The 14,272-nt window shown below is 32.1% G+C and overlaps 1 protein-coding gene across 1 annotated transcript in view; it reads right to left on the bottom strand.

Moving 5' to 3' along the window:
• Positions 1-11,378, bottom strand: part of LOC133327100 (protein sidekick) — an 87,342-nt gene extending 75,964 nt beyond the window's left edge. The window contains exon 1 of the mRNA XM_061535675.1: positions 11,231-11,378. Within this exon, the coding sequence (XP_061391659.1) occupies positions 11,231-11,378 (148 nt within the window). The remainder of the gene's footprint in view (positions 1-11,230) is intronic.
• Between the last annotated feature and the right edge of the window lie 2,894 nt (positions 11,379-14,272).

Genomic DNA, 14,272 nt, shown 5'->3' with positions numbered 1-14,272 from the left:
TTAGGATTGAATATTTGTTGTTGATTTTCATTTTTTGTGATCTACAGACAGGTTACTTTGTGTAGTGCAGTGATTGGAAAAAATCCAAATCGAAAGGAAAAAGAGGAAATTGAAAGCGAAAAAAATGCATGCATGTTAAACCCGACAAAAACTTAATAAAATGTGAATAGAATTTCTTTTAGTTTTTTGGTGTTGGTGATTTATTAGAATTGCATAGAAAAATCTGTGCAATTTTTATTTTTTTAAATAACATGCACATAGACAGGTGTCTGTCAAATCAACACCATTCGTGGTATGACTTTGTTGGATTTTAACACTTGCATTTTTCATGGAAATACAGGAGGAATTTATTTTTTTTTTGGCTTGATTGTGAACAACAAAATGAAAATCTCGAAAATTTGAATAACATAAAAACTGTCATTCTTTGAAATTTGTTGGCAATCTAAAGTTGTTTATCAACATTGCTCGTGAAAAAACAAACCTCCATTTTTTCGCAAGGCGAAAATATTTGAGGTAGGTAACATAAAAACAAAATGTTTGAAATGATGACAGCTACGAGAATTTGTGTATAACTCATTCAAGTGTAAGTTAAAAAATAATTTTTGGAAATTGAATTATTGATGTGTCAAAAGAAAACTATTAATGCAATAAGGAAAGAGGCAAAAATATTTTTTAAAGAAATATTTGTAAAAAAAATTTCGCCATACTGAACTAAAAAATATTTTATTAAAATCCGAGTCTTCTGGTAAGCTTTAAAAAATTCGTGTCATATAGAAGGCCCTAAAAATTTTCAAAATCTACAGCTTATAGTATGCATTGAAAAATATTCTTTTAAAATCCACTTCTTAAAGTAGAAATTAAAAACATTCTTTTCAGAGTCTACCCTAAGACGTGGATTTTGCCTTAGGGTAGACTTTGAAAAACATTTTTTTAAAGTCACGCCTTAGGGTAGGTCTTGAAAAACATTCTTTTAAAATCCATGCCTTAGGGTAGGCCTTGAAAAATGCTATTTTAAAATCCACGCCTTAGGGTAGGCCTTGGAAAATATTTTTTTAAAATCCACGACTTAGTGTGGGCCTTGAAAAATATTTCTTTAAAATCTAAACCTTAGGGTAGGCCTTGAAAAATATTTTTTGTAAAATCCACGCCTTAGTGTAGGCCTTGAAAAATATTCTTTTAAAATCTAAGCCCTAGGGTAGGCCTTGAAAAATACTATTTTAAAATCGACGCCTTAGGGTAGGCCTTGAAATATTTTTTTTAATCCAAGCCTTAGGGTAGGCCTTGAAAATATTCTTTTAAAATCCACGCCTTAGTGTAGGCCTTGAACAATATTCTTTTAAAATCCAAGCCTTAGGGTAGGACTTGAAAAATATTCTTTTAAAATCCACGTCATAGGGTAGGCCTTAAAAAGTATTCTTTAAAAAATTCACGCCTAAGGATAGGCAATACAAATATTGTTTTTAAAATCCACGCCTTAAGATTGGCAATACAAATATTCTTTAAAAATCCACGCCGTAGGATTGACAATAAAATATTCTTTAAAAAATCCACGTCCTAGTATAGGCCATAAAAATATTCTTAAAAAATGCTCGTGTTACGGTAGTCCCTGAAAAAATATTTAAAAAAAACATACACGCCTTAGGGTATGCCTTGAAAAATATTCGCTAAGAAATCAGCGCTTTGTAATAGACATGAAAATATTCCCTAAAAATCCACGTCGTAAATTAGGCCTTGAAAAACTATTCCTAAAAAACGACGCCTTATGATAGGACTTGAAAAAATATTTTGAAAAAAAAAAATCATGCCTTATAGTAGGCTTTGAAAAAAAAATATTCTTTAACAAATCCACTTCCGCGCCTTGCGTATACGCTTTAAGATATATATTTTTTTTAAAAATCATTGGAAAACATCCGTGTTTTTGTTTTCCTAATTTTTTTCCAAATCGACCTACTTAACGTACATTCTTCCCCAAAGAATTTCTTCTGCATATAAAGTAGTAAATAAATTCGAATTATCTATGCAAGAGTATTAACTTATTTTTAAGTTATTCCCATGACAAATGTTGCCAAACTAAACTTAAGAAGAAAATAACTTTATGAATTTGATGATGCAAGCATCATGTGTGCTGAACCGAGTGCTTCAACTGCAACACACATAGGGACACACTAGCCGAAATACTAGATGTGAATGTGTGTATCAAATGTCCTCAAAGTAAAAGTTTATATTGCATCAGAATAGTTCCCAAGATATTGAAATGTGTTGGTAACTTAAAACGAGATCCTTAAATCAATTGAAATCGAGAAAATGTGTTGAAGGTTAAAAAAGGATGAAGAGAAGAGAGGAAAATTATTTTAAATTTAATGTGCCCGAGAAGCTATTGGATTTGTTATTTGACATTCACTATTTGATCATTTTCAAAGGGTAGAAAACAAAATTGAAAAAAATTGAAAAAAATCGAAAAAACGGAAGAGGAAGTGGCAGTTATCCTTCTCCCTCCCCAGAGGTAACTACTATCTCAAATCATTTTCATGCTGAGTAGAAGCAAAAAGTTTTGATGTAAGCATATTAAATACAAGATTGCACAATTCCTTGAAGACTCATCCAAGGCAATGGCTTTGCATATCGTATTTTCCAGTTGGTGTTCTAAGCTACAAATGTTGACACTATGTGTCTATATTTGTATCCCAAGGAAAGGGAGGGACACACAATTCTTACACAAAGAAATAAGTTTATAAACAATTATTGCAACACAGACATACACATATACATTTAAATTTTATTCACAAAGGATATCTGTTGGAATTTAAGAATGTTTATTGAGAATTTATTCATTTATTTCTTAAAAAAAAATAATAATAAGATTTTGTGTGTGTCCTTCGTTTGTAAAGTTTTGTAATGTTGTAAAACTATAATCTATGGATTTAAAACTGTGTTGATATTTAAACTATTTTAAAATAAATATTTTATTGAAAAATTAAATTTGTATATAAAAAACATAAACATTAGGGTGTAAAGGATAGTTAATAAAAATAAAACGCCCTGGTTATAATACTAAAAAGAAGGTCTTGAAAAATGTTACTTAAAAATTATATGGCTTATAGCATGAAAACTATTACTTCAAAAAAGTATTCTTTAAAACAACAATGCCTAATAATTGACATTAATTAGGCATTTAAAAAATTAATGCATTGCGGTAGGAATTGCAAACAAAAAACAAAAAGAAAAATCTTAAAAACATCAAGGAATTGAAGAAATATTCTTTTAAAAATACAGTCTAAAAATAGCCCTACAAAATATTGTTAAAAATAGACATTGAAAATTTTTCTCTTAAAAATACATGCCTAAACATAGGCATTGAAAAGTATTATTTTAAAAATACACGCCTAAACATAGGCACTGAAAAATATTCTTTTAAAAATGCACGCCTAAACATAGGCATTGAAAAGTATTCTTTTAAAAATACACGCCTAAATATAGGCATTGAAAAGTATTCTTTTAAAAATGTTCGTCTTAATATAGGCATTGAAAACTATTTAAAACTTTTAAAAATCCGCGCCTTATAAATAGGCTTTGAAAATATTCATTAAAAAATCTATGATTTATAATTGGCTTTAAAAGTATTCATTCTACGCATTGTAATAGGCCTTGGAAAATATTCATTAAAAAATCTACCTTGGAAAATAGACCTTGGAAAATATTCATTAAAAAATCTACGCCTTGTGCTAGACCTTGGAAAATATTCATTAAAAAATCTACGTCTTATAATAGCCCTTGAAAAATATTCTTTAAAAAATCTACGCCTTGTGATAGACCTTGGAAAATATACATTAAAAATCTACGCCTTGTGATAGACCTTGGAAAATATTCATTAAAAAATCTACGCCTTATAATAGCCCTTGAAAAATATTCTTTAAAAAATCTACGCTTTGTGATAGACCTTGGAAAATATTCTGTTGAGGTTCCATCGATAATGCCAGCGGTAAACCAATAATCGATACCTCAACTATCAATTCAAGTCATCAGAGAATACCAATAGCTAAGAAAGAAGAAGCAGAAAATAAAATACTTTGCCGCAAACACAATAAAGAATTGTTGTTTAAATAAAGAAAACATAATTCAGACCGCCAGCGTCTAAATATTTAAATAAGTGTTTTATTTTTACAAACCACCACCAGTTCCTAATTAGCAACACGTAAGTATCGCCTGTATACTTGTTGTGTTGTCTAATATTCATATTTATTGTTGTTCGTCTTTGTGTATACGCCTGTATCGGAACTTGTACATATTCATTAAAAAATCTGCGCCTTATAATAGCCCTTGAAAAATATTCTTTAAAAAATCTGCGCCTTATAATAGCCCTTGAAAAATATTCTACAAAAAATCTACGCTTTGTGATAGACCTTGGAAAATATTCATTAAAAAATCTACGCCTTGTGATAGACCTTGGAAAATATTCATTAAAAAATCTACGCCTTGTGATAGACCTTGGAAAATATTCATTAAAAAATCTACGCCTTATAATAGCCCTTGAAAAATATTCTTTAAAAAATCTACGCCTTATAAAAGGCTATGAAAATTTTTCTTCAAAAAATCTAGGCCTTGAAAAATATTTTTTTTAAAAAATCTACGACTTATAATAGGCCTTGAAAAATATTCTTTAAAAATCCAGGCCTTAAGGGAACCCCACCCATTCTCGATTTTAATTTTTCAAGATTTTCAAAGGGCTGGTAAATGAATACAAATGCTTGTTAAGGTTTGTAACTTTGCACATATATAATTGAAGACTTAAAAGAGAAAAAAAATAATTTACAAACAATTTTGTTATTTTTTGTTTTGTTGTTGTTTTTTGTAATTAAAAAAAAGTCCTTATTTTTGATGGCGGGCATGATAACTCCTCACTGAACATCGGAATCCGAAAATTCCAACGGTGTTAGAAAGAGTACATGTCTGGCTCTCGTATGAACTAGGATTATTGACTTCGCTCTAAAATTAACAAAATGGTGGACCTTTGAAAAAATATTTTTGGAAAATCGCCGATTTTTTACCAAAAGCCAAGTTAAAAAATAAGGAAGATCTTCACCGATTGGCTTTATCCTAGTTCATACGAGAGCTATATACTCCCAGAGAAACGTTGCAAAATTTGGAGCCGATTGGATTATTAGTTTTTGAGTTATCGTGCCCGCCATTCGCAAAAAAATGTTTAGAGAAAAACACGTTTAAAGTTTGAGAAGCCCTTCAGCCGTCACTTGATGCTGACACAATAAATCGGCTATATCTTCAAGAGTTCTTGAGATTTTCACTTGAAATTTTGTAGAGACATTCTTTAATCAGTGTAGATTCGAATTATTTCAACAAAAATTTTGACCCCGAGAATGGGGAAGGTCCCCTTAAATCAGGTCTTTTAAAAAATTACTAATGGCCGTTACAAGGCTTAGATTTTTAAAGGGTATTATTTCAAGGCCTACCACAAGGCTTGCATTTTCTAAAGAATATTTTTAAGGTCATATTTTTATAATTTTTTTCCAGGCTTATTACAACGCGTGGATTTTTTAAAGAATAGTTTTATTTATGGCCTACTATAAGGCGTAGATTTTTTAAAGAATGTTTTCAGTGCCTATTATAAGGAGTGAAATTAAAAAAATATTTTTAAAAAATTCTACGCTTTATATGATATAAACATTAATGCCTTAGAATGGGTCTTAAAAATTATTTTTAACGAATTCTATATTATTCCATCCACCTCCTGTCATTTCTGTTGCAAAGAAAATATTTTCTGTTTACAATGATAACACCAACAAAAAGTGTTTTACTGTTTTCTATTCTTGTATTATGTTGACAATAATTGTGAAGAAAATATTGTCGACAACTTCTGTCATTTATGCTATCATCCGAAGCGCCTGAATTCCAAAACAATAAAATCCCGATATTAAAGTAAAAGCGGACCGAAGCAACAAAGCAGTAGAATGCTGGTTTATTCCATTGACACATTTTCATCATAATAATTGAGTTCCCATTTTTTGTCCACATCAGACCTATTATTTTTGAAAAATTGTATATTTCACAGACACACATCGAATTTGTTGCGCTACCACCTGTTAAGTTTTCCGGCAGAGCGAATGCTCCAACCACACATGTGTATGTGTTTTTATGTGAAAAATTCCACAAATAATAGTGTCGAGATGATAAATACAGTTTACAATTGTACATTGATTTAATGTTGACTTAATTATAGAAATTTGTTATAACACAATTACACTGATGCGAAGAGAGAGAGAGAGAGAGAGAGAGAGAGAGGAGAGTCGGAGGTATTTCATTTAAACCTCATTTGTGGCTTCAATGTGGATTTATCGGCCATTGGAGAAAATCAGAAACAACATTTATTTATTTAACTGGAAACAATTTATAAATTGAGTTTATAATGGAAAGCCAGAGCTATTTTGTATATGTGTGTGTAACATATGGGCTGAAATGTTCTATGTCAAAATATTTAAAATTTTTTTCAAAATAATAAATAAATATAATATAATATAAAATTAAATAATATAAATAAACATTAACCAAATCTCAATTTTCTGATACTGTAGGCCTAAATATGTTAAATCCGGTACATTTCACTTTTTATATATTTTTTAAAGTAATTTTTCAAATAACTTCCTGTCATTGAATACACAACATCCTTTTGCACTATAAAAAAATCGCTCAAACCAGGTGTCCATATTGTGGACAAACATGTGTTTAACGTGTGATAATTGTCGGATTAAAAAAATTGCATTTCCATTTTTTTTTGCTCTATCTCTAAAACTAGTTGCTACAATTAAATTCGAATATTTGTTATATTTTACATCCTGCAATTAAAAATATTTATTTATCATGGCAAATATGTACATATGTGTGTGTGTGGCGGTGTATGTTTGTGATATGCCACAAATTACGGTAATTGAAATTGGTATTTGTAATATGTGTAATGAAGTTGTTGCTTAGGTTAGGTATTAAATGGAATTTCCATTATGATTGGTATTTTATTCGTAAATTGAGAAAATAATTTACAAGCTAGGATTAAAAAAAAAAACATCAACAAAACTAATTGTCTGAATCAAGAGCTACAAGCGCGGATTAAAAAATATAAGGTGTGATATTTTTTAAATAATGTTTTCTAAGGCCTCTTAACAAGGCGTGGATTCTTAAAAGAATATTTTTTCAAGGCCTCTTAACAAGACGTGAATTTTCTAAAAGAATATTTTTTCAAGACCTCTTAACAAGGCGTGGATTTTAAAATATCTTTTAGGCCTCTTAACAAGGCGTGGATTTTTAAAAGAATATTTTCTAAGGCCTCTTAACAAGGCGTGGATTTTTTATAAGAATATTTTTTCAAGGCCTCCTAACAAGGCGTGGATTTTTTAAAAGAATATTTTTTCAAGGCCTCTTAACAAGGCATGGATTTTTATACCCTACACAACTATGTTGTCAGGGTATTATAGCTTTGTGCAGCCCCAAAAGTTTGTAACGCCTCGAAATATTGATCCTGGACCCACCTTTAAGTATACCGATCGTCGTATCTCGACTAGCTGAGTCGATCTAAACATGTGTGTCCGTCCGTCTGTCCATTATAATTTGTAAACACAAAACAGGCCACAGTTATGGACCAATCTTCACGAAATTTTGCATGTAGGATAGGATCTGGCCAATGAAGACCCCTATTGTTTTTGGAAAAGATCGGTTAATATTTAAGGAATGAAATGGACCAAAAACTTTATTTTTGTCGGTTTTTCTGGTCGCTCCAGAGGCCTCAGTTATGGCCCAATCACCGCGTATTTTTGCATGGGGAAGGGGATCGGGCCAAAGAATAAGCATGCCTGTTTTGATGAAGATCGGTCAATATTTAGCGGGTCAAATGGACCCTAACTTTTGTGTGAAAAATGACAAAATTTGTATTCTATAGCGTATATATTTACCACTGAAGGACATAGACCCGAGAAGTTGATAGTATATCCAAGAGGAGTGGTTGACCTTTAAATTGATACCAATTATATAGTCGTAGGTACTCGGATGCGGGAGTTACACTTACATATTTACAGGTACTTACGTATTCATATATTATTTAGTAAGCTATTACCACACTGGAGGGCGGAAATATAGCTCGGATCGCTTTGAAATGTTCCATGAGGTTCCAGTCATGGTCAAGGACAACGCCTAAAATTTTAGGGGATGATCAGATAATAATTTTTCGGATGAAGTGGACTTAATTATTTGTACTTTTCGTATCGAAAGCCGAACATCACAACACAACCCACGGTGAAGGAAATCTGGACATATAATTAGAGGGGCTGTACTGATTATTACACAGTGACACATTTTTCAACTTTAAAATCTTGAACCAATCGAGACCCCCAAAATCTTGAAGCTTGTGATGGTGGAAGAAAATCCCTAGCTGGGTTTTGCATTATTAGCTAAGGTTTTCTTTTAAATTAATTTTTAAAATATTCGACTGGAGGTGGATTTTAACACAATTTTCGAATAATACGTACTTATTATTGAGTCTATATCTCGTGAACTATTCGAAATATTGCTTTTCTCTCATAAGCAATATTCTTCCTCTTAATTAGATCTAAATTTTTTTTCTTGAGATAAAATCAATAAAAAAAAATTAAAATTAATTACATACTTTTTCCATGTTTTTTTCACACTTATTTCAGAAACTGCTACTGACTCGATCAAACAATACATGACAAGAAGATAGCCAATAGCAAATCAAACAACTCTTCTTAAAACCCCGATTTCATTGGTTGACTCCTTCACATAGTTATAGCCTCACAAATTCATCAAAATGAACCAAAGAAATTCACTCCCAATTGTATGTTTATAGAAATAAAAATTGCTATGCTTTTTCAATAAATAGGTACAAAATTAAAGTAAAAATTAAAATGTTTGGGCCTTTGGTTTTTTTCGAAGACATGTCGCTGCCATATATGCACAGGGTAATATGCAGCGGTGGCAACAATATGTCACTTATATTTATACCCTTCACCACACTGTGGTACAGGGTATTATGTCTTTGTGCATATGTTTGTAGCAGGCAAAAGGGAACGAGATAGACACATGGGTCCTTTTTAGAATATGCATAGAATCACTTTCTAAGTCGATTTATGCATGTCCGTCCGTCTGTCTGTCCATGTTAAATTGTAAACAAAGTTTGTCATATATTGTTTGGTCGAGTCAGTAGCAGTTTCTGAAATAAGTGTGAAAAAACATGGAAAAAGTATGTCGAAATTTTAATTTTTTTTTTGCAGTTGTGCTATTTTCAGTATGATGGTGATGTTTTATTGATTTTATCTCAAGAACAAATTTTCAGTTCTAATTAAGAGGATGAATATTGCTTAAGAGAGAAAAGCAATATTTCGAATAGTTCACGAGATATAGACTCAATAATAAGTACGTATTATTCGAAAATTGTGTTAAAATCCACCTCCAGTCGAATATTTTAAAAATTAATTTAAAAGAAAACCTTAGCTAATAATGCAAAACCCAGCTAGGGATTTTCTTTCACCATCACAAGCTTCAAGATTTTGGGGGTCTCGATTGGTTCAAGATTTTAGTGCTGCACAGTGTTATTAGTAACATTTGCTGACCTCTAGTCAGTCAAAAGTGTGCAAATATCGCGAAATATTGCCCAATCTCAGAATATAGAACCACCGAAAGTTAGATTTTCATGGAAGTTGTGTAGGGTATCGTATGGTCGGCTCCGTCCGACTATTCTGCTCCGCTCACTGGTTTAAAAGAATATTTTTAAGGCCTCTTAACAAGGCATGGATTTTTTAAAAGAATATTTTTTCAGGGCCTCTTAACAAGGCGTGGATTTTTAAAAGAATATTTTCTAAGGCCTCATAACAAGGCGTGGATTTTTAAAAGAATATTTTCTAAGGCCTCATAAAAAGAACCAAATTTGCAACAACCATAAATAATCTCTAACGAAATTTAATTACATTAAAAGTCATTCCAAAAAGCTGGCATATAAAATTACATTTAATTGAATTAGCACTGCCCAAGGGTCATCAGCATTGCATTTAGCTTTCTCCTTTGCACCCACACGACTACAACGACCTTCATCAAGTAGAAGTTCCATTGGCATAGAGTTCGTCTATGTCATTTAATAAGAGATTTTGTCGCCTTACAAAATGAAAATACGACTAATGTCCTTTAGGTTTCAACATTTCTAAGACATTTCTAATTAAAAGGAAATTTCCAATACAAAGTTTATGATTGAAATATTTTTTCTGTTCGATGTTTGGCTTCTTTTGGAATGGCGACGAGGCAAAGGGGACAAATTGATGAAAAAGTAAATAAAGAAGTGCAACGAAGAAGAAATGAAAACATGAATGAAAGAAAATTTCATTAAGGGAATGAAACAGGACTTCTATGAGAAATGTGGATATATATGGCAGAGTAATGAAAGGACCTTAAGGCAATGCATCGAGAAGTTGTAAATAAAAATACTACGGCTGACTGGCCTTTTTTAACGTCGATGATGACTTTTGCTGTTGTTTACCTCTTTGGTTGATTTCTTTCTTCGGTTTTAATTAAAGTAAGATTTTACTGGGTGGAATATGAAAAAAAAATCAATATTAAAAGGAATGGGCGCCATCTATCGGTATAATAAAGAGGGCTAAGACTGTATGAAATCTTATAGCCCATATATCACAAATTGTGATCCTTATAAAAACCTCAAATGGGAAAAATCATCCACCCGAACTCTCCAAAGGTATGAAAATCAAACCTCCAATAATAACAAAAAACAGAATAACAAACAAACAACAACGAAAAAAGGCATCTACACAAGGGAAATAAGGTAGTTATTTTCTACAAAAAATACCCATGAAAAAAACATGAAATTTCCAAAGAAGTAGGAAAAAACATAGGCGACATCAAAAAGGTCGTATTATTTTTTCCAGTTCATTATCAAGCAATGGAATTTGAGGATTTACTGGTGTACTGAATGCAGGCACATTCTCAGTATCACTTTTCAAATCAATGAATATTTGGGCCGGTGCCTTTTTTCCTTGGCTTTCTATGCCTCCCAAGAGTCATAAAACCAAAAAATGCCAAAATAATATCAAATCAATACCTTTGTTGCGGACTATGGAAATGTATGCCCAACAAACCTTTCGGAAAAAAATCTCCAGAAAAAAAAAACAAACAAAAAATGAAATAAATAAAAGAACACACTCAGACTTACCTAAGGCATGACACTGTAGAATTTTCGTTCGTCCTTCACTGACTATGGACCCAGACGATGATGGCTGTGTGGTAAAACGTGGCGGTTGTAGCTGTTGACCATCTGCAAAAAAGAAGAAAAATAACAACAACAAATAAAAGTAGTTCATTAAGAAATAAACAATTGGTCCGCAATTTTTTTACATAAAATTCAAATTATTTTTATTTTGTATTTGGAAACACTTTACGTTTTATGATACAAATAAACATTTTGTAGACATGTTAAATAAAACATAAAAATGAACAACAAAAATTTAAAATAAAACCAGTGAGCGGAGCAGTATAGTCGGACGGGGCCGACCATACGATACCCTACACAACTATCACGGAAATCTAATTTCTGCGGATTTCATTTCATTCATTCCATTGAAGGGTTTTCTCTTTTTAGACCATTCTAAAGAAAATTGTTCAATTATAAAGGCCAGTTTAGGTTTCGATTAAATTTACTGTCATCAGGAGGTTTATTCGTATACTAAGGTTAATTACGAGTAAAACATTTTATTTTTCGTTGTAGACATTTCAAAATTTCATCCCAAAATTTTAATCTGATCATCACCGAAAATTATAGGCGTTGTTCTTGACCATAACTGGAACTTCATGAAAAATTTCAAAGCCATCAGCGCGATATTTCTCCCTCTAATGTGGTAATGGGTTACTGAATAATATCTGAATACGTAAGCACCTGTAAATATTTGACTGTAACTCCCACATCTGAGTAGATACATCACTATATTTGGTATCAATTTAAAGGCCAACCACTCCTCTTGGATATGCTATCAACTCCTGGGGTCTACATCCTCCAGGAGTAAATATATATGCCATAGAATACAAATTTTGTAATTTTTCACACAAAAGTCAGGGTCCATTTGACCCGCTAAATATTGACCGATCTTTATCAAAACATGCATGCTTATTCTCTGGCCCGATCCCTTTCTCCATGCAAAAATTCGCGGTGTTTGGGCCATAATTGCGGCCTCTGGAGCGACCAGAAAATCCGACAAAAATTTAGTATTTGGTCCATTTCATCCCCTAAATATTAACCGATCTTTTCCAAAAACAATAGGGGTCTTCATTGGCCAGAACCCATCCTACATGCAAAATTTCGTGAAGATTGGTCCATAACTGTGGCCTGTATCGTGTTTACAAATTATAATGGACAGACGGACGGACGGACGGACGGACGGACACACATGTCTAGATCGACTCAGCTAGTCGAGATAGGCTCGACTCAGCTAGTCGAGAGGACCAATATTTCGCGGCGTTACAAACATTTGGGGCTGCACAAAGCATAGTTGTGTAGGGTATAAAAATGCTCGGAAAGACAGAAAGCAGTCTTTCAAAATCTGTTGCAGGGTGTGGATTTTTTAAAGAATATTTTCTAAGACGTACTATAAGGCGTGGAATTTTTAAAGAATATTTTCTAAGGCCTATATTTTTTAAGGAATATTTTCTAAGAATAGATTTTATTAAAGAATATTTGCTGTGGCCTTCAATAAGGCCTATATTTTTTAAGGAATATTTTCTTAGACCTTCAATAAGGCCTAGAATTTTTGAAGAATATTTTATAAGGCCTGCTACAGGGCGTGAATTTTTTAAAGAATATTTTCTAAGGCCTCTTACAGGGCGTGGATTTTTTAAATACTATTTTCTAAGGCATATTATAAATGAAAAACTGTTTTTATGACGTGGATTTTCAAAGAATATTTTCAAAGGCCTAGTATAAGGCGTGGATTTTTTAAAAGATTATTTGTTAAAGATTATTTTTCAAGACCTAATTTTAGGCCTGGATTTGTTAAAGATTATTATTCAAGACCTAATTGTATGTGCGAATTTTTTAAAGATTATTTTCAAGGCCTGACTTTAGGCGTGGATTTTTTAAAGATTAATTTTCAAAACCTAATTTTAGGCCGGGATTTGTTAAAGATTATTATTTAAGACCTAATTGTACATGCGGATTCTTTTCGAGGCCTGATTTTAGGTGTGGATTTTTATTTAAAGATTATTTTACAAGGTCTATTATTAGAGAATATTTTTAAAGGCCTATTATTAAATCTGCATTTTTATACCCTTCACCACACTGTATTACAGGGTATTATGTCTTTGTGCATATGTTTGTAACAGGGAAAAGGAAAGGAGATAGGCACATGGTTCCTTTTGGGAATATGCATAGAATCACATTCTAAGTAAATTTACGCATGTCCGTCCGTCTGGCCGTCTATGTACTTTTCTGAACAAAGTACAGGTCGAATTTTTGATCCAATTTAGATGAAATTTAGCATAGGTCACTTATTTGGCTCAAGGACGAACCCTATTGAATTGGGAACAATCGGTTCAAATTTAGATATAGTTCCCATATACATTTTCGTCCGATTTAAGGTAAATGGTGAACCAAAGTCCCTCTATATCTCTCGATTTGCACGAAATTTCGCACAGCGTAATGAATTCGGTCAAGAATGATGTATGTTAAGTTTCCTGAAAATCGGTTTCGATTTAGATATAGCTCCCATATATATTTTCGTCCGATTTAAGGTAAATTGTGTACCAAAGTCCCTTAATATCTTTCGATTTGCACGAAATTTGGCACAGCGTAATGAATTAGGTCTAGAATGATGTGTGGTAAGTTTCCTGAAAATCGGTTTCGATTTAGATATAGCTTCCATATATATTTTCGTCCGATTTAAGGTAAATTGTGTACCAAAGTCCCTTGATATCCTTCGGTTTGCACGAAATTTAGCACAGCGTAATGAATTAGGTCTAGAATGATGTGCGGTAAGTTTCCTGAAATTCGTTAAGATTTAGATATACCTTCTATATCTGACCAATTGAACTAAATGTTTCAATCATCGGTTCAGAATCACATGCTTATGGATCCAATTTCATTTTACTGGTGCTTCAAAAATGTGACGTCTGTTAGGATTCATCTGTTGAATATACCCAAAGTGGTGAAGAGTATCATATAGTCGGCCCCGTCCGACTTTACTACTTTCCTTACTGGTTTAAGTAT

Source organism: Musca vetustissima, unplaced genomic scaffold, assembly GCF_032173495.1.
Source record: "Musca vetustissima isolate MV318-11 ecotype Yass unplaced genomic scaffold, APGP_CSIRO_Mvet_v1 utg12896, whole genome shotgun sequence".
NCBI classification, from domain to species: domain Eukaryota; kingdom Metazoa; phylum Arthropoda; class Insecta; order Diptera; family Muscidae; genus Musca; species Musca vetustissima.
The sequence above is the reverse complement of the archived record's forward strand: the minus strand, read 5'-3'. Positions and strand labels throughout refer to the sequence as shown.